The sequence below is a fragment of the Anguilla rostrata genome, chromosome 2 (assembly GCF_018555375.3).
Source record: "Anguilla rostrata isolate EN2019 chromosome 2, ASM1855537v3, whole genome shotgun sequence".
Taxonomy (NCBI): Eukaryota; Metazoa; Chordata; class Actinopteri; order Anguilliformes; family Anguillidae; genus Anguilla; species Anguilla rostrata.
In genome coordinates, this window is record NC_057934.1 from 35,179,512 (window position 1) to 35,201,116 (window position 21,605).

Below are 21,605 nucleotides of genomic sequence, written 5' to 3' on the forward strand. Positions count from 1 at the left end.
TCAGGGTAAAGGACCATGGGCATAGTCAATGGTAGAGTTAAAATGAACAGTTCCTCAAAATACATTAGTTAGCATTTATCTTTCAATGGCAAGGTGCCATTTGAATGGGAAGTAATTCAGAGTGACAATGGACCTCAAAGCCACCCCCCACCACACAACAGACAAGCAAATGGGCCAACAGTCTAAGTCTTTAGCAGAAGGCTTTAGGCATAAGCTTCCTTAAGTACACTTTTAGGCTCAACGTTTTGGCTCAATCTAGCCAGCCAGACTGTGGAAATGCGGCTATTCAGCATAGGACGGCATGTGTGCACACCCCAGCATCTGGCAACCCATACTGTAGTCCAAAGCACAAACTTTAGGCTCCAACTGGGAGTTGAATACAATTTGTCTGCTACTTTCAAGATATTCTCTTTTATTATTCACTTCCCCATTCCATCCCAATAAACAAGCATTGCTTTGCAGACCAAATATCAAGAATGAGAAAGTGAATATAACCACCATCGTCACAGTCAACAGGAAATGACGAGAGAAGGCAGTGACGCGGTGCAGGACCTGAGGCCCAGGCCCAGCTGCCTGGAACAGTCCTTATTCCAGAACATCTGTTATTTGAGCATCGACTGCACCCTCACACACAGTGAGTGGCACAGTCTGATGCATCACGCAATCCTAAAGGATTAAACACATTCATGGCAATAACTCAGTCTGGTCAGGTGAGGAGAGAACAAAAGCTGGTCAGCTCAGCAAACAACTGAGGTGATCATACCCTGGTGGTTAGGCCGACTGTGCTTTAGCAGGTAATTCAGTTAATTGTACAGGTTTTCTGTAGCACCCTGCCCCACCTAAGCTCAAGTGAGTTATTCATATTTTTGAGAAACGGTACACTATTTTAAAGCAATGGGGAAGCCTGTTGGCTATGGAGATCGTAGCTCTATAATGAAAACAGAACATCCTTGCTATTATGTGTAGGGCATCAAATAGTTGTGCTATTTGTGTTGTGCTATTACTTGTTGAACAAACTTGGTCCACAATTCCTGCCTACAATAAATATAAATAGGTATAAATTACATAATGAGGAAAGTTTCTGATCTATATATAATGCTAACTGTTTTCATCCATCTACGGAGTATTTGGGCTTGTGCACAGCAGCCAATCCACCATGCATTAGTATCAGTGCAAGGTGCCACGTGCTTGCTGTTTTTGATGTTATTCTTCGTGGGTCAGTGCTGTCCGTGGATGTCTAGTGTTGGTGAAAGCATTTGCTTGGTTTGTCTGTATATCCATCTATAAATAAAAGGACTGTTTGTTTAACAGCAAGGAGGTTTTGTATCACTAATTATGAGTACTGAGATGGCATTCATATAAAACTCCACCTTACATAACTGCTAATTGTTTGAAAGGCTTATATAAGTTGATAAATAAAGCAAAATGTCCTCCCTTAAACCAATAGATCTGAATTTAACCACCACAAGCTCCATTGTAGAGTTTCCTGTTTGAGAATGTCAGAAAAAAGTGGAATTAAAGAAAATGCACAGCCAGTGGTTTGAAGCCTGGCCAGTGGAGGACATGCAGCATTGTTTCATATCCTTCAGAAACTAGGCGATGGCTGTAGAAAAACAAACTGAACATTTCCCTGGAAAAATGTTAATGTTCTGTTCCGTCTGTGTTTGCATCTTCCCAACGAAGACATTTTGAGGTCAGGGTGCTTATGTTTTCTGTGAGTTGCAGTGTACCAGCTTGGATATACCCTTTGAATCGGTTTCACTGTATTTGTGATCACTGTGAAATGGAGTGAAATAAATAATTAAAAATTCTTATATATATTTCCATTCACTCCCCCTGCCTCATCTCTCTTCTAAGCCAATGTTTAGAGTTTAGATCTATGGAAATTCTATGCATTTAGAATGAATGGTTTCCACACTATGTGACACATGTTGATGAATTTACAATTCAAGGTGGTTCCATTCAAGTTTATGGCTGATTTTTATTTATAGTGCACACTGGGCCCAACCAGCTGCTGGGCTGAAATTACACCCCACAACAGCAACTTGTACAAATATCTGCCAGTTTTGTTGCCATGTTCAACCCAAGTAGTAAACTTTTAATTAAGAGTGATACAGAAGCAAACCACTAATAACAGTGTAGATCGAATACATAATGTTGCTGTAAACCGAAAGGAGTGAGCTTGGTTCTGGGGACTTGGATGAAAGAGGGTGCACAGGAATTTCTAAAGTTAAATGTCTCATGCACAATTTGGGCAGACTGTATGCAAGTCTAGAGCCGGTCAGCAGGGGGTGCATGCGAGGTGGTGTTCCAAGGGGGCGTGGTTCCGCGTGGCCAGGCACTCACCTCATTCTCGTCCTCGGAATGCTGCGAGAGCTGGTCATGCTGGATTATCTCAGCTTCATCTTCCGTGGGCCCGTTACCGACCCGGATCCCACCAAATTTCTGTGTGCCCTGTTGAGTGAGTCCGGTGCATGATGAAGACACGCCTGTCTGCTCTAAATTTTCTAGATTCTCAGCAGGCCTTTCTTCTATCTTCTGTGACTAGATGCAAAATCCACAAGACTTTTTTGGCTTAAAGCATGCCTTGGGTTTATTTGACTGGGTACTTGAAGTACCTGCCAAACAGTCATAATTTATGCGTGAACGCTTGACAGATGCATGGGTCAAACAGGAAAACGCTGCATTTATGGTATGAATTAAATCTTCCCACACATCTGTTATTCAATTCAAGCAAAATGTCTAGTCTTTTCTTCAAAGCTCATGGAAAAAAATAGTTTTTTCTTAGTTTACAGCCAACCCAAGGTATGCCTTAAGTGTTTCATTTTAAGAGACAAACCCAGGTGCAAGTTTAATGTCATTTTTTCAGGGCTCATACACACGTCAGAGAAGGCATGGGCATGTATACAGCGCAGATGGACATACCAGGTGCTTCCTCCAAAGGTACTGACGCCGAAGCACCATTGTTTTCACTATCAGCATACAGGGAACACATGCAAGGGCAATCACCACCAACAAACACTGGATCCCCATCTATAGAGTCAAACAGAGAGAGGTTAGATTGCAGACACACAGAGGGGGCTAAAAGTTGTCTTTTTTTTCCTCCCACGCATCTGGTGCCACTGGGCAGAGGGACAGGTGTGGCCGTCACCTGTCCTCTGTAGAGGGCTTTGTTAGTGGGGTCACTGTAGTTGAAGAGGCACATGTTGATGAAGGCGATGAGCAGGCTGGGTGCATCCTTAGAGGTGACAGCGTCATACGCTCCCCATTTGTAGAAGATGAGCAGGATCAGGTAGCCAAAAAGGGAGCTCATGAAGACAATCTCGGGGATGAAGCCCAGAAAGATGTTCAGGGGTTTCTTGAAGTACCTGGGAAAAATCAACCATGGTACCTCAGTTTGCACTGCATGTCCAAGGTCAACTGATGTCATGAGATGGAGGATAGACGGACTACTAGTGTTAGGAAAATGAGGCATGACAAAAAACTAGGTGGAGCTATACTTCGCTGTCAATCACCAGCTCGTTTGAACCAACCAAAAGGTTTTGCCTCTCCAACAATGATTACTATAAACAATGATTGGTTCAAATTTAGGAGTTTCTGGCAGAATATAGTAGCTCCACCCAACTTCATGATACTTGATCTCCAATTACCAGAGAATACAGGCCCTGCCTGTTACCTACAGGTGGTTGAACAAGCTGAGGCTGACACCAAACAGCATGTGGATGACCCCCAGGATGACAGACATCTTCATTTTGAAGGAGTTGAGGAACGTCAGCTTATTAGTGGCAATGTTCCAGATCTACAGCACAAAACAGGTTAAATGAAAAACATTTGGTCTTTTCTGTCCAACATTTTTCCAAATAAATACCATATATATACAAGAGGAGCAGATTGTCCTTTCATCATGCAATACCCAGAGTTAAAAACTGAACACTTACCGGGTCAATACCTAAAGGATAGGGCCCATTGAAGACTCCTGGTATTGCCGGATCCAACTGCAAGACTGGATTAGTATCAAGGGTCTCAAATCTGAAGACATAGAATTTAATCATATTGGCAGTCTCTTTTACACTTATGACAATGGGTTACTGTAGTGATGAAAGCATACTTAAAAACACTCAACTAGAAGCTATAAGGTACCCACTTACGTCCAGTTTGCACCCTTTGACCCGAACATGGGCCTGACACTCCAACCAGAGCCAAACATGTTGAGTGATTTGGAGAAGCAGTCATTATAGATGATTCCAGTGTAGACGGAGAAGATTCCCATCAGCAGGATGATGTACCGTCCAGCAAAGATCATGCTAAAAATCTACACAGGGAACAGATGCTGCCATCAACTACCCAGTTCTGGATTTGCAAACCAAAGGTAAAAGAGCAAAGAGTCTTTTTGTTATTTCATATGAAGGATAACATGTTCTCAGTTCCCAGTTCAATGGCTTACAATGTGAAGGGTTTTGTTCCTGAAAATTTCCTTAAACTGTCAAGTTATGCTTTTACTCTGTAAAGCTTTCCAGGCATAGCAGTGTTCAACAATACGGCTGTCTCTCAAGCTTTTCTTTTTTATTCTCTCCTCAGATTGTGGCATGTACTGTACAATTAGGTGGATTCAGGAAAACAACAGAAAAGAGAGAGTGCTCTTGATGACTTACCCAATTTGATTTACAATCACAAGAAAAGCAAAATCAAATATTTCATGTGTAACTCAAAAAAACATCTAAACGAGGTCTCTCCCTACCTCATTGTCACTCTTTTGGGAGAGGAGCCGGCTTTCCCTCAGGACCAGATAGAGGGCAGCACCGGTCATTAGCAGCCCGTGGCCCATGTCCCCGAACATGACCGCAAACAGGAAAGGGAAGGTGATGATGGTGTAGGGGGCTACAGGAAGGAATGTGGGGAAAGACAGCATTATATAAACAGTAAAATGAGTAGATCCCTCATAGCAGTTAGAATCATTCCAGGCCTTCAGCAGGCAGCTAATTTGTATAAAACAACACCAGACAATGGTCTGATGGAAGCAAGCCGCCAAAACCGGGATGCGTTTCTGAAGCTCACTTCCTGGTCTTGTTGAGAGATGTTACTCACCTGCGCCAGTGCAGTTGGATCCAGTATAGGTGTTTCAATCACCTGTTTCAATGTAAGTCAATGCTAACAATACGGTCAAAATGCTTAAATTCAAAATTTGCACAAAAATCATAATGGTTATACCAAGTACACCCTTGCCAATTACAATGGTGGAGCTGGTAGATGTGTGTGCTAATGGCCAAGCAGTCAAAAAGTGAGACCTGGGTTGATCTCCCGGTAGGTCCCAATTCCATAAGCATCCACGATGTTCTGGAAGCCGGAAGTGAACTTGTTGGTTTTGTTGTATGTGGGCGGGGTCTGCTTGGTCTGCATCCTGTTGAGAATTGAGGGCACCGTTGAGCCACTTCTCTCCTGCAGACGCATAGGAGAATTGGAGAATTCATCACATGGTCACCATTTTAATTTACCAAGAAACACACTGGACCCAGCAAGATATGTGGCGCAGGCCTTAGGGGAGTCGATTTTCAGCCATGTGCAATTCCTTCCGTGCGGGAAAGGGTTTGATTGTCAACTTGGAACTTTCTCAGCAGCAGTGCCATCTCTATCCGTAACCCTCTCAGCATTCTATCTGTCTGCATAAAGAAAAAAATTCTAAGGAGGGCAGATTTTCCCACTCTCCTTAAAACACACGGGACCCACAAACTGCACAACAAACACTGAACAATCTATTCCTCTTTTCTGCTGCAAATGTTACACACTTTATAGGTAAGCTTGCAGTGTGTCTAGTTTGAAGAACCACTGAAACTTCACTAAAAACCTGACAACTACTGTTTAGCAACCAGCAATATGGACAACAGGAACTTGATAAGAAGGAAAAAATGTTCCATATGTGGACACGCCGAGCGAAGCGTATTCACAAGTGGGAGAAACGCAGGTGTTCATATTTTGCACATCACTCAGTATCAACAGCAGTAGGAGATTCTCACTGCAGGCACACCCTTCTCAGTCTCGCTTGCTTCATTCTTTCAATCCACTTCTGGTTAATCTATGTTTGGTAACTCGTAAATTCCTGGGCCTATTTCCAGGCCTAATGATAGAAATTGTTAGGAAGGAATCTCAGCGCTGCACAGCCATTGCTTAATTATTCTTGTATTCATAGCAGCTATTTTCCTACTGCTTTTTAGTAAAATGGGAGCAAATGTCTCAATGTCAGCATTCACCAGAAACCAGTTATTAAAAAAGGACAATAATCTAAAGCTCCTTTTGAGAGAACTTCCCCTTTTCACTCATCCAAATATTTCCACAGTACTTACCAGCCAAAGGCGAGTGGCAAACACACGGCCACTTGATGTATTGTGACAACAAGCAAAATCTCTGCTGTCCTCACCTCACTGGCAGACCCAGTCATGTGCACATGCCAAACACCATATAAAAACAGGCTTGCGTATATAGAAATGGAATTTACAACGTGCCAAGCGCAGATGGAAACAACACATTATGGCACGTCCATGGCAGTTTGAGCCAGACCAGCATTTATTAAAAGCAGATCAGCGGACATGTGTTGGCGTTATGCTAACCTGCTTACGGTAAGAACAGGAATGGCTCAAACTGCTATGTATTAGGAGTCTTATTTCAATCTCTGGCAATGGATGACTCAATACACACCTAAACACACAAAGCCCAGGTCTGGCCATCAAAACTCAGCCTTGCTTCCCAACCTGCAGCCTCACCCTATTACGTGCATACTGCACTGCACTTTTTCATGGGAGAGACGTGGGGGGTGGGGGCGTAAATTTCCCGCAGCTATGTTAAAAGTTTGGGTTGAGATTCCGAGGACCCTCTCCCATTCTGACCCTTAACCTGGAGGAATTCCATCATGGAGGCCAGAGCTCCCAGTGAGCCACTGCATCACGGTCTCCGTGTGGGTGTGAATCCTCATTCATCCACTAAAGGCACACACCCTGTCAGCAGCCATGGAGCTCGGGGTGTCTTTACTGCTCCACCTCTGTGGGAGCGGAAGGGTTTGATGATGCAGAGGAAAAGATAATCAGACTGGCTTGGTCCTTCAGGAGTTGCGGAAGAAAGCTCCAGAATCTATTAATATAACGTACAGTAACATACAACTCCCAAAAGCCCAAGCTCTGATGGGCAAGAGGACAAGCATGGAATGCTCCACAGCTGTGTATTTTTGTTAGTACAGCTGTGGGCGTGTCACTCAAAAGGCTCAGTAAGTCTAAATATGAAAATATTGACCATAATTATGAAAAGGTAAGACTAGTTGATTTCGAATGCTATGAGAGTCATAAATTCAACACTAAGCCATTCCAATTCTCCAAGAACTCTATGGACCCACAACCTGAGACTGTAATTAGTCCCAGAGACTCATAAAGTCTCGCAACAAACAGTGGGAGTCCAGCGTGCTTTCAAACGGCTCATATTTTATGTCAACTGTGAGAATTCCATAGGACTGAAAGTAGATTCAACATCAAACCAAATGAATCAGCTGTGACCCAGTCGTACAGACCAGTCTTAGACTGCAAAAGTATGTGTCGGGTTTGACTTTAACTCAGATACTGTAAAGTCTCTCAACATTGCTCTCACTCCATATGAAAACACTTAATGAATGATTACTATAAATTTGTAGTCTGTATTGTTTACTAATTAAATCAGAGTAATAGCTTGTATTGAATAGGGAAATATTACATCATACTCATTATGTATTTAATTATTTATGGTGCACCTATTTGTCCGTCTCCTTGCGAAAATATTCAACACACTGCTTAGCAAATGTAGCTAATTAATTGCTGTGGGTTAGGAGTAAAGAAAATGGAGAAGAGGTTTTCTGTGTGCTCACGCGCAAAGCCTGTCAGTGAGTGATACTGGAGGGAAAAGACCAACGTTCCATCCTTTGAAACCCTCGCGCCACGCTCCAGTCAAATTTCGTCTGCCCCACTCCCTTCACATGCTCTGATCTGACCCAAGGATTAGCTTTCGCCTGCCAGGAACAAACCTCCAAAACATGAAAACGGGTCCCCTGGTCCCAGCCCTAGCACTGTCCAAACAGGTCTGGGGGTTAGAAGCGGGAACATTCCCTCCCTCAGAGTAAATGAGTCATTGGAACTGAGGACAGACTTAACGTTTCCATTTGCTCAGCACCAACTGCATAAATTTTCCTCTCATTCTCCGCTCCCATGAGGCCTAGCAGCTATGCCCCTGAACATTTGCCCGAGTTCTTTCAGAAACAACCTGATTTCAATGGGAGATACATATCGTAGCAGCCTACTGAAAATAGGACAGCCGTTTATTCCCCTTACTGAACAACCCTGGATGTCTTTAAATTGTACCGTACAAAACAGGTACAGTATTTAAATTTCCCTTTATTTAAAGGAGAGAGGACAGCCCTCCTATGTTTTTCCACTTTATTCAGAGAGCCATTCATGGCCAGGAATCGAACCCATGGCTGCGCAGAGGGGATCTGAACGTGGGTCCGTGGGCAGCGGCTCCTGATGTGAGTACAGCATTTTTTTTGGGGGAAATTTGGCAATACACCATTTAAGTGACTAATAATCATAATAAAAACAGGAAATGGCTTCAGGCCGGTACAACAGTCCAACAATGGCGTTTAACAGACTTGGCAGACACTCTATTGTGCTTGGCTAAGGGCTCTGATATTAAGTGTAGACTTGCTACTGCTATACAGCTTGTGTGTAAGAGAATTAAATCAGATAGGACTGGCCTGTAGTATGGCTTGATTTGGTGAAGCACTCTGTTTCAGCGTAATGACGTGCGCCACAGTCTGGAAACATTGAAAACACTGCTCTCCACAGAGGAGTCAACGATTGGTTGAAATGACCGACTAACAAAGAGAATTGATTAAGCCCATTATAAGGCAATTAAAAGGGCTCTTATCACTAATATGGGACAGTTTGTTGTTATTAGTCATTATTATTACTTCAACCTGGAGATCAGATCACTAAACACGACTGGTGAACTCACAGTGCCTCTCCGCAGGGCAAACTGGATGGAGTCCAGGTCAGAGACCGGGCACCACACCTCGGCGATCAAACACTTCTGGGTGACGTCGATGTTGCAGAGGTTGAGCGTGTGATAGATGGCCTTCATCTTCCTGACCTTGATGAACCACACCCTCACTGTCTTGGCCGCAGCCTGGAGGACCCTTTGACGATGATCCTCCGTCTGGTTCAGCACCTAGAAGTACACAGAGGCGGTCAGAGCAAATAAGGACTTATGCAAAAAGAAAGTGACAGTCAGCCAATAAGATGACACTTCAAGACTATGGCACGTTACATCTATTGTTAGCCACGCTTCATATTTGGCCAAGATCTATGTATTAACATCATGTATCCCAGCAACAGTTAAACAATGTTAGATCTTTATCTACTGGCTTGAGTGTTGCTGGATTTAGCTTAATTAGAAGGATTTACTAGGCTATGCAGCTTGACAAAAGCAAAGGTTTTACATGCTACAGTACCCACTGGAAGGCTACAGAGGGCTCTGTCTGTGCATCAGAACATAATGGCTCTGACTCAGAGAGGGTCTATGTCCTGAGATTATCAGACACCACAGTGACACCCACTCACACAGCCACCCATATCGCCAGGCACAACAACCCACACACACGTGAGCGTAACCACACCCAAACAGCGGGACGGGTGATGAAACCGCTTGTCGTCGGCAGTCACAAAGGGGCAGTCTGAAGAGTGACCTGTCAGGCATTCGATATCCGACACCTCCGGTGGGAGCTGGTGCATTTGAAGAAACGCAGCTGGCCTAGCAAGTCACTACGGGGGTGGCGGAGGCCAGCACTGCCCCAGAAGCTTGTCAAACGTGGTCGCTCTTTTAGCGTGGGCGTGCGGGGGTGGGCAGAGGTAGCCCTGCTGGGCCGGATCATCCCCCTTTTGGGGTGAAGAGAGGAATGAGACAGTCCCTTTTTTCCTACCCTAATAAGGAAAGGATTTTATGAGCCCCAAACAAATTGTGATCCAGGGAATGACAAACGCAAGAGCACAGGCTCATCCCAGCTCTCTGCTGCTAACCATAACAGTGTTCAGAGAAACTACTTTATTTATATGCACAACTCTTTCAATCTAATATTATATACAGTCTGACATTCAATAACTCATTAGCACTGTGTGTAGTGTATTTCTGGTTCCTGGACCACATTAGCAGTAGGGCTCTGGGTATTACATTGAAATAGACTTCAACAGAATACAAGGAGAAGGCCTTCATCCCTGTGGCAGGGGAGTGTTAACAATAGCCCCTGAGTCAGTGGCCTGGACTGCTGGCTTTCCTGGTGCAGCTTGGCCCAGATGCAGAGGGTAGATAGTGCTATCCACGGTCCCACACCCCCCATCAGTGAGTGCCTAGCACAGGCTGGCACAAATACAGATTACTGAACTCATGGCCAGCAACAGGTGCCAAAAACAAACTCTGAGCTCAGAAATCCTCTGCTTCCCTACTGTATTAACCCATTACAAACACTATGTGGTGTTTCAGAATGGAATATTTCAAGTACAAACACACACAGAAAACTACGGAGGCGTTAATGCATGCCAAAACAACAGCACCAACCTAAAAAAGAATACTAATACTTGGACTGCGCTTTATTATACGAATCTCCATGTACATGTGCTATGAAGACACCCAACTTATCACCAACCCATCTTATTGTCTTCAAATTGTACATTGAAGGTAATTTTGGAACTACTTCTAAAACTTGCTTGATTCCTACTGATTTAAGGTTGGTACTTATGTTGGGCAATGTGTTTTTCTTGTGTTTTCAACGTGTTCTCCAAAATGTTCTCCCAACTGCATTCTACTTATGATCTTAGTAGACATCTTTGTTGCCTCGGCAGATTTGGAAATAATCCAAAGGTAATAATTAGGTAATACTTAAACTCCCCATCATGAATTAGACGATTAATCATAAAATTTATAAAGGTTGTATCTAGTCATATCATGACTTCCTGTAAGCAGGGAGCAGATAACCAGGGAATGAGCATACCCTCCAGATAAGTACGTAAGTCACATGGAGAATGTGAAACAGTATTTGTGTGGAACAGTTCTTAAAATGGAAATAATGTCCTTTCGCAAAAGTTTTTCAGCTTTCTCAAAATAACAAATGTAACCTTCTCCTAATGACAAAATCCCCAAATTTTGTCATTAGGACAAATTCAAAGTCAAAGGCTCAAGGCTAACTGCTAGCTGTATGACACATCTAACCAACTGCCTTCTCTGGGTTTCATTTTCACACAGAGCCAGGCTTAGTGCCTCATAAAACTTTCAAATGGTGCAGAGCTTAATGCAGTACGTGTTTTTATGTGCTCTGAAAAGGACCAGTCAGCCAAGTGGCTTCAGGTTTCAAAACCAACTGAACGTTCAGCCCCCAGCAGCTGTGGAGATAAGCCACCTAGGATCATCTAAAAACCGTACCCACAACCTCCCTATGCTCCGCTCCACCACAGGGAAACTTACAAAACAAGGGAGATGAAACATACTGACGACACCCTCTTAAACAGACCAGACTGACCGAGGTTCCCTCCAACTCTGCATCAAACGCTTGGGATTTCCCCAGCTTAGTGCTGATCAGGAGATATGTCAGAGAAGTGTATTCAGTGAGTGTTAACTATGCACTGTTAATCTCCGTATTAATGCTAAAATCTTCAAAAATGAGACGCCGCTGGCGTTTACTTTGCTGCATGATGGGTCAGTCAGGTGCATACCATCTGGAGGTCCTCGATGCGAGTGTTGACCCCCGCTGCCATCTCTTTCCTCTCCTGGGGTGTCTCAGGACAGGGGTACAGGGAAGCACGAAATCTGAGAAACAAGGGGCAATGGGGAGTGAGGATCTGTGATGTAATCATATTGCTTCTGCCAGAAGCACAAAGATAAAAACACTGCCTTCCCACACACCAGCTGCTCAGTCAGCACCCAGGGCTTAATCCTCTTTGCTCTAGCCAATCAGAAATGGGATAACATATTGCCGAGTCTGCCATTGGAAGCTGTAAAGCTGCAGAACAGTACATTTGCGTGGATGTCATATGTAAAGCTAGACATGTTCGGTCAGGAGCCAAATTCTTGCAAGGTATGTCATACAAAACTGTAAAAATTTCAGACTAAAAGATCAAATAAAAAGATCCTATATTCAATGCAAGTGTCCCAAACAATCCATATTTGTACAAAAGGTAGTGTGTGAAAGGCTATTAGTGTCATGGCTGTAACACAATTATAATGCATGAATGCATGACAGCATCTTTACATGTTCATTGTACTGACACCAATCAGAAAATACCTCATCATAGTTCTTTAAAAACTTTTGTGACAACACATGCTGTCACAAATAAGCAACGTTATTTTAAAATAAGAACACACAACAAAAAAGAATATCCACACATGTTCACCAATTTGGACAATGCTTACTATGCAGTCTTAGTAGTGCAGAATTAACAGCACCACCCAGTCAAAGGTCCTAAATAAATAATTAAGAGCCGAGTTGCCAGGAGGCATTTGGATGAACAGAGGGTGAACAGTGTTCAGCTGGTACTTACCCCTCGCATATCTTCTTAACCCTGTTTTTCAGCTGGTCACCTTGGAAGAAGATGATGAAGACGGACTTGTGGACTTGGTCTCCCTGCAGACAGAAAAAACAATAGGCTCCTCTTTGCATTATCCCTGAATGTGACTTTGACATTTGCTGATGTGATTCTTAAATCAAAATTTAAGAATCCAATTTGTGGAATTAATTAAAAGCTAAACAATACTAAACTGTATGTATCTAAAATAAGATGGCTCTCATGGGCCAATAAACTCATCATAGGCATAGCTTATCACAAAAATACTTTCTACATGTTTTGATAAAATGTAACTAAGATTTTTATATATCTCAAATAAGATGGCTGTCATGGGACAATAAACTCGTCATAGGCATAGCTTATCACAGAAAAGGTTCCCATATGTTTTTATAAAATGCAATTCTCTCATTGCATTGATTGCATTGAAACTACCATTTCCAGCTCAAAGGCATCTGTAGGAAAAGCCTTAAAGAGGTACTGACTGTGGTGGGGTCTTCCAGAGGGTCCTCAATCTCCGCCTGACGCAGAAACACGTTCCCGCGACACACCCTCCACAGCATCCTCTCGAAAGTTGGAATCCGCTCCCTGCTGATGACCCCAGCGACGAACCTGTGCGGTCAGCAACATGCCTCTTAGAGTGCACTAACCCACAGCATCAAAGCCCTCACAAAACCAGTCTCTACAAATGCAAGTACTTGATTGCAACTGCACAAGAGCAAAGCTGCTAAACCCAGCTTGTTCAAGATGTTAGGTATATTAGTGTTCATACTCAGGTTCAGAACCTAAGTGGGGTTAGGAGTCCCCAAAACAAGTCATTTGTCCCACCAAAGAAGAAGCTGCATGAAACCAACACACTGTCGCAAGATCATTCCAAGAAGCATTTTCAGTGCACCCTCATGACCTCTCTGCCACATTGACAAAATTGTGTTATTTGGCTGCGTCCCCCTATAGTCTGATCTGCAGTCGTGTGCCATAAAGAGCTGGTGCAGCATTTACCCTCAGTCAGTCAATTGCTAATTGATTTAAAAGTCCACTGGCCTGCATGGAGGCAATTAAATGAGCGTGACATGAGAGGGGCACACCAGTCCCACTCCATGCCTTACTGCCGACTCAATGCGATGGTAATCGATAAACATGGCAGCGCTCTCCCAAGCTCGAATCAAGCCAGCTCACGCTCCCATTGACTAGCTGCCCGGTGCATTGATCCTGAGCTCCCCTGCAGTAGAGTCAGCGGGAGTTGCATGGTGTGTAATATTTGATATCCGCACGCATTGGCTGCTGGTCTCACTCTGTCGTCGTTAATAGCTTGTCTGTGCCCACAGGGCATGCGAGGTTGACTGGGTTTGCCAAGTGCCGGCTGAAATGACACGCACACACGCGCACACACAGGCACGCACATGCACACACACACACACACACACACACTGGGCTGGCCCTTTCCCACAGGATAATACACATCACTGCTTGGGGGAGAATGGTATTTTGTTGCGATGGCGTGTATGTGTTCGCTTGATTTAATTCAAATTAAAACACACAATATGGTAAATGACTCAGATTGATCTTCAATATTCATATTCCCTCTCAAGACAAAAAATGAAAAATCATAAGAATAAAAATCTCATAAAATGCTGATGGAAGGGCAGGATGGACCCTTTGTGATTATTTCCCCGTAATCCCAATTTTAAATGGTCAATAATAACTCCAGGGCTATCCCGGGTCATTGCTGTCCTCTGTCAATTCAGAGGGGCTACTAGCCCACGCATCTTCTGAAGTGTGTGCAGTTAGTCGTTCACTTTTTTTTTAGCACACTACTGTTCATAGCTATGCAGTTACTGCACCAGATAATTGCACCACTAGTTGAAATGGTAGACCTCAGCTTTTATTAACAGGCCTTATGGGGAGCACTGATTTCCTACTCTCTTCCTTAAGGGCCTGCAAATCTGCAGGCAGCTTTGGCGAAACAACATGTTCAACTAATTGTTGCATTCAAGACAAAAAGAGCAGAGATAAACAAATCATGATGGGACTCACCCCAGCCTCAGTGGCGCCCCCCGTCCCGCCTCGCTGGGGTCCAGCAGGGAGGACGACTCCTCCAGCAGATTCGGGTCCTCCATCTGCTGATGATGATGTAATTGAGCCTGAATTCACAAACCGACCACACCACTCATCACCCCCCGTTAGTGACATGCGGCAGGGAGCACGGGTCATGGGGGGGGGGGGCGGGGCGGACTAATGAAAGAGACTGAAAGGGATGTGGGGGAAGACTGAAGGAAAACCAAATCCGGAGGGGTTTGTGAATGAACACAAGAATGCAAAGCATGATGGGTAAAAACAACTTTGAACAGCCACATTTAGTTCTGGACATGGGAAATGCTGAGGCATACTGGAGGAGTCATAGAATTTGCGAACGCAACACTGCAGGCAGCGCAAAGCAAAAGCAGTGCAGGGTGGACGGTCAGGATGGTGATGTTAAAGAGGAACTCCAGTGGTCATCTGAGCTATCTAAGTCTAAACACTGAAATATTACGGGCAATAAAATGAGGTGTGGTCAAATAACCTAATAGCAGTTGATAAGTGGGAGTGTGAGTAATCTACCTTTTTCCTTACTTTTTTTCTTCAATCTTATTATAAAAGAGGACTGGGTGGTAGTAGTGGACTAGTAGTGACAGTGATATGAGCAACAAACTGTAATGGACCAACAATCAAGCAGTGGTGCAGATCATTGAAGGAGATATTGTGTACTGTTCATTCTCCTCTCTTCCGAACTTGTCGGTATCCCCTTCAAACATCACTCCTATCCTTCCGTCCGGAAGAAGGACCCCCGACCCAGAAACACATTGGGGCCAGCTTCCTGGGAGTCGTAAAGTGGAGGATGGCCGCTTCCACCCAGTTCAGTGCCGCGGAGCCATTTCACTCTGTAGCCTTATAGTGACTCTGTCCAACCAGTTTCTGTGATATTAGCTAGCTAGTTATTAGCTGTAATCAATTTACATTTGAAATTAACTAGATGGTTTCTTTACCAGTCTATATATTAGTTTCACAAAGATTGAGTTAGCCAAGCTAACGTTAGCAAGTTCACATTACTTTGTCTTTGCAGGAAATTAAATATTTAGTTCCACTTTAATAGTTAGCAAACTAAACTGATGGAAAGTCCAGTGGACACGATGACGATGATTTTGACTTGAGTAGCAAGCTAACGTTATATGCCAGTTTTCAGATGGGCTACACAGGTGGACTACCTGTCACTTTATTGTCATGGAAGCTGCAATCTACATAGATAGTGAGTTGCAGGGCAATCTTTAAGTGACTCCATGTTAAAAATAAAGTGACTTACCAATGTATGTTTTAATTGATTTATAAAACAACAGATTCATGATTTCATTAAATGCCTAAAAGGGGTCTTTATTTGTGCACACTTTGTGGCAGGTTAGTTGGCCATTAGACTCTGTTGCTCGAACATGCCTGCATGCCACATGCGACAGGGCCAAACCGGAAGCTCCATCTCGTCCATGAATGAGTGTAAACACTGCTTAGATGAGCAAAGCATCGTTATTGATAGACTACAGTACCTACATTATTATACTGCAGTAGTCTTATGAAAGAATGTGGCATATTATCAACATATACTGTAAATGGAATTGAACACATCTGCGTCAGTGAGATCATACACAGGCAAGACCGTTTACATCACACTTAAATTTGTGAAAAAAAGCATGCTTAAGGAACGTTCTGAGTGGATTCCATCCATAGAGCAGGACAACAGAGAGTTGGATGAAGAGTGTGAAAGGGGGCTGAGTCAGAAGTAGGAGGCAGGGAGGATGGAGAGAGGGAATGCGGAAGGGATCGGATGGGATGTGGGGTGGGGAGCCGCATGCCATTAACAGCTACTTTCCCAGACTCTGGCCGAGGGATGTGTTTTGAACTGAAGGACACACACTCCCCTCGGCAAAAACTCCCTCTGGTCTTCAAAACAAAGAACTAGGGAAAGGACACAGGTCATGACATATCTGACATATTCTTTTGCCAAAAATGCTACACTACACCTACCCACCAACAAATAGTTATAAATAATTATAGATATTTAAGAACATCACAGCTAATGACAGAGTCAAATCCTGAGTTACTTAATTAAACTGCAAAAATCTAGAAGGCCACAATTTTAACCTATCTCTATGATTACTACAAGTGCAAATCATGTACTTTCATTGATCAGACAAATCTCAAGTATACTATAAAAAATATAAAATAACTATAAAAGAACCTTCACACAACTACACAGGTCAACAGCATGACCAATGTAAGTGAATACAGTGACGACATGGCTAATGGACATCATGCTGCTTAATGGACGTCATGCTTAATTTAGAGTTAGTCATTTATAGGCAACGCTGGCTGACTGAACTACAATAAGTTGGCCAATTAATGAGTTGTAAAGGAGGCATATAACGGGATCTGGATAACAGACCTATCGCCCAGATTCAATCAACATTTATCCTTAATTTTGACTAGTAATTAAATCCAGTAATAATTTTGTTTTTAACAATTAGTATGGCAAGTTCAGCAACTAACTCAAAAACGAACTTGCTAAACTGTGCTTGTGAAGGAAAGGTGGAATGCACACATTAACTTGCAAGTCAAAGGAACGCTGTTGATTAAGCACAGGCCTATAACAGCCACTGAGATTCAGAATGCTCACAAAGCCAGCATTGAGCCAAAGCTGCAAGAGCGAACATTGCCATGGATGGCTATAGAGCATGGGGTAGGAAAGGCAGTTAGCCAGCCAAACAGCTAACCAGACAAACAGGAAGCCAAAGTGATGCAGCTTATAGTTAACAGGAAACCATAAATGGCCAGATTGATGGAAGGAGCACCTGACCTCATCAAAAAACTGCTGGGTGCGACGGAGGATGTGCTTGAGCTCAGTCAGCTCCAGGAAGTTCTTCTTCAGCGCCTCCTGGTTGGTGTTGATCTCCTTCAGCTCATTCTCTAGCTTCTCAAAGGTGGCCTGTGACACAGCGACATGACGGAAACAGTCAGCTAGTCCCTTCACACAGGGAGATGACAGTGGATACGTTCTAACATTCAGATGACCCTCAAAAAAATGCTCAAGAGTTGTGAATGCTCAGTCACCTCCAGGTCAATCATATCCCTTGGGAAGGGGACTTCTGGATTCTCCCCCGTGTCCACAATGGGAATATTGGCTTTCTTTATCTCCTTTTCCACAAACCCTATGGATGAAAACATTTTATGAGCCAGCAAAATGGATTAACTGGTGTCCCTTAGGCCTATACAAGCGTAAACTCTGAATGTGTGCAAAGTTTGAGTCACTCATCTTAACAACATCATGTCAGATACTCACTCAGTTTGCGGTCCATCTCCTCACAGCGCCTCACTTCATTGACAAACTTGCGCTGGAACACGTTCACGTCAGGGTTCAGCTGCAAACAAGAACAACCGAAAATCATTCTCGTAAGGGAGTATTTACTATTCTCACTGATTTCATTATAAACCGTGAAATTTTTAAGCAACCCAACAACATTGAACTTAAGAAATAGTATATCATATAGCCAATTTGGCAGTATTACTTTTGTTAAGCAAGTATTACTTTTTGAATTTTTGTTTAAGGCATGCACATTTCGGTTTCATGTGCATGCCTTATCCTGTATGGGAAAGTCAACTGTTTACACAATGCCTGCGATGTCAGAAACATGCACAGTAACTAAAATAAACAATGTAGATAAAAGAGGGTTAATCGCAATTCATACAAACCCAGTAATTACTTGGCTCATAATTCAAAACTGGAGAGAACTCCAAAGAGAACTATTGGACATAGAACAGATACTTACATCACGGAACTGGACCATTCCCAGCTCTCCTAGCTCACTGACACAGCAGTAGGCAGCCTCTGATTGGAGGAAGAGCTGAGCGAGGGTCATCTCCTCGCTTCTGAAGAGTTCACCCATGGTGGCAGCAGATGCGCAAATTTAGATCTGGGGTAAAATAAAACTTGCTTGCCCAAGGCCTACAGAGACAAAATAACAGAAAATAAAACGCTTAGATTCTGACCATTTCAGAAGTGCCCCTTTTCCATTCAATTTTCATTCTCCTGTTTATTTATTTAATCCAATTTTTAAGCCATCAGTCTATCAAACAAATTGTTCCAATGTGATTTTTTTTGCAACCACCAGCGTTCATATTGTAGCTCAGCATATTATTAATGTTCTTTACTTGTTCCGTCACAAATGGCTTTGAAAAAGAACATCAATGTGCATCATGATTTGCATCACACATATAACAGCTAAGACAATTACTTTGGAAATGGCAGGAAGCTCTAAAACAGTGCTTTGTTAGGCATATTATTTCACAATGTTTGAAAATGTGCATTATATAATATTTGTATAAATATATAATTAATAGAGATTGGGGGTTAATAATTTCCTAACAAGATGACAAGATATAAAAAACCTCTATAAGTGAAGTGAGAAATGTGATCTGTTGATTTAATCTGACAAAACTAAAAAAAATATATATGTATCTGTCCTGTTGCTGCACGTGCATTAAAGGAAATATATGTTCCTATAGTGTGAACTCTCTTTAGGCGATTTAGATAATTTACCTTTTGGGTTTTTACTTTTTTCCACAAGTTGGATGTTATCCTGCACAGACATGCTGCAATTACCACATAAATCCAGCTTTATGATGATCATGTATGATGATATTACCATTTTGCTCATTGTAGCCTACATTTTGTATCACGTATGCACTGGTATATTAAAGCCAGGGTGAAACGAATAATTCTTAAACGTTTCGATTTTAACATTAACATTAGTGTTTTAAGGAATTTATCCAAAGCCGGATTTCACAGAGAATTAAAAGCGCTCGTTGAAACCTGGCTTGGCGTTAGAGTAGTACCACGTGACTCCGGGTACCCGTCGAGAGATAATGGAGAACAGCGCTAATTCTCAACATTCTAATGAAAAGATCCCATAATATATGACAATAATGTAAACCTCATGAACCGTTCAGAACATGAATACATTGTGTGGACTTCCATGTTACGAGATTTTGCGCATTATCCTACATTTACAGGTAGGCCGACATGAAATGCATCATTTCATTAAAAAAATGTAAACGAAAGTAATTGCACCACAACTGGTAAATTGTAACTATTTACTATTCACAATTCATTGCATATGTGACTAAAACCGTCCCTTGAGTGAATAATCAACAACGCTGCTGCATGAAGCATGAATGAGAATCCGCAACATCCCTGACATTTATGCCGCACTGACTTCAACCTTTCAAGGACGCCATTATAAGAAATCTATGCCCGCTGTCGGTACTGGGCAGCAATCTATCAATGTAAACACCTAACACCATGAACAAGTGTGGTGCATCGTTGATACATGCCAGGGAAACTTGGAAAATTCAGAATGTATTAACGTGAGACCATTTATCGAATATGGCTTTTTTGCTATCGACGTCACCCATGCGTAGAGTAGCCTAGCTACACCCAGAAATGATGCTCTAGGCAATATTGTGATCTTCTCTGAATTGCTGCCAAGAATAGAAATATAGCAGAATGAGTAGCCCAACACATCGAGATATCAATTGTAGGCTATAAATTTAGTCCGTGACAACGGGTATTCATATGTTGAACTAATAGTGCGAGGCAACAAACCAACATCATCATCAGAGAAGATAGGCGGATCATTCGCAGCATCCTCAAACGTAGCTCTACCGAAAGCAGAAGGCTACCTTATAAAAAATCTTGTGCACGACAACCTGACCTGCGTATGAAACCCACTAGTGTTCAACATCTTTCATAAAAGCGATTTCAGCGAATTCAGTTGTAAAATAAACGGCCGCCAAGACATCTAAATAATTAATATTTTAGCTTGTAATGGACATCAGTGTTGCCTTAAGATGCTATATATCCTCCGTCACTAAAATCGAGATTTACGTAAAATATCAAATGTATCAAATGGTCACCTGTACAGACCTAATTTGCATTATGATATCATATAAGCTACCGCTGGAGAATGATAAATACATAGGCCAAGGTAACTATCGACAGTATTGATATCTCTTTTAGCTTTGTAATAAGCAAATGCATGCATATAAAAGAAGCTGCTCGTTTATCCATACCCACAGCGCCAAGTCAATAAAAAATCTTCAGGTCGCAAAAATGTCCTTGATAATTTTCTTTCATTTCATTAACCGGCTGCTGTAATTGAAGCTCTCCAACCTTCAGAGGATATCAGATGGACTGTGCGCGAACGTGACGTCACCAATCCTCCCAGCTCTGATCACATGATGCAAGTGGGCTGGGTAATTAGCTTAATACTCTTGTCAGACCCTTGATCCGCTATTGTAGAATCTTGAGATCACGAAATAAAACATTCATTAATACTAGATTTTTGGCGACCATCAGCAATTAAAACCAAAACTCTCCCACAGTGACAATATTAATTTAATTATCTCTGTCAATATGTTGAGTGTAAAAAAATGCAATCAAAACGTACGAACAAAAATATATTCAGTATATTTATTATTATAAAAATATACTGATTTGTCAGACTTGATTGCTATTTGTCCAGAATTATGCTCTTAGTGGTTGGATTTTAAATAAAAATAAACATATGATGCAAGATTATTGAACCCACGACAAGCATCATCTCAGTTTTTTCTGAGATTTGTTGGTTTATACCTTAAAATAAATAGATTATTGGATTCTGAAATAAGCTGGCCGTTCTTTAGGATTCATCTTTGAAACATCTCCCATGTTTTCTTGTTTCATAATTATTGACTTAAGTAAGATTTTTCTCAAATACTCCACGCAAAGCTCAGTTTCTTGCTATTTTTCTGTCCGGGTAGTTCTGAAATTGAGTAGGCTCTAACCACAAACCATTGTTTCCAAAGACATGTGTTCTATTGCATCATACAATGAGAATTTATATTTATAAAACCTGTATCCTCTTTAAAATG

The 21,605-nt window shown here is 42.4% G+C and overlaps 1 protein-coding gene across 9 annotated transcripts in view; it reads right to left on the bottom strand.

The window, feature by feature from the left end:
• Nucleotides 1–20,910, bottom strand: part of atp6v0a1a (ATPase H+ transporting V0 subunit a1a) — a 33,359-nt gene extending 12,449 nt beyond the window's left edge. For 2 of the 9 annotated variants that reach the window (XM_064321805.1, XM_064321803.1), the window contains exons 1-18: nt 20,766–20,910; nt 18,464–18,639; nt 17,977–18,055; nt 17,748–17,845; nt 17,494–17,622; nt 14,649–14,731; nt 13,100–13,226; nt 12,594–12,676; nt 11,769–11,862; nt 9,022–9,234; nt 5,286–5,436; nt 4,739–4,878; nt 4,149–4,312; nt 3,939–4,029; nt 3,681–3,799; nt 3,152–3,368; nt 2,926–3,033; nt 2,347–2,454 (exon numbers count right to left, since the gene is read on the bottom strand). In XM_064321805.1, coding sequence (XP_064177875.1) covers nt 2,347–2,454; nt 2,926–3,033; nt 3,152–3,368; nt 3,681–3,799; nt 3,939–4,029; nt 4,149–4,312; nt 4,739–4,878; nt 5,286–5,436; nt 9,022–9,234; nt 11,769–11,862; nt 12,594–12,676; nt 13,100–13,226; nt 14,649–14,731; nt 17,494–17,622; nt 17,748–17,845; nt 17,977–18,055; nt 18,464–18,580 — 2,121 coding nt within the window. In that variant the 5' untranslated portion in view covers nt 18,581–18,639; nt 20,766–20,910. Of the gene's footprint in view, nt 1–2,346; nt 2,545–2,925; nt 3,034–3,151; nt 3,369–3,680; nt 3,800–3,938; nt 4,030–4,148; nt 4,313–4,738; nt 4,879–5,285; nt 5,437–9,021; nt 9,235–11,768; nt 11,863–12,593; nt 12,677–13,099; nt 13,227–14,648; nt 14,756–17,493; nt 17,623–17,747; nt 17,846–17,976; nt 18,056–18,463; nt 18,640–19,233; nt 19,274–20,765 lie in introns of all 9 variants that reach the window. The other 7 variants (XM_064321802.1, XM_064321801.1, XM_064321799.1 and 4 more) reach the window with 5 other exon arrangements.
• Nucleotides 20,911–21,605: the final 695 nt, after the last annotated feature.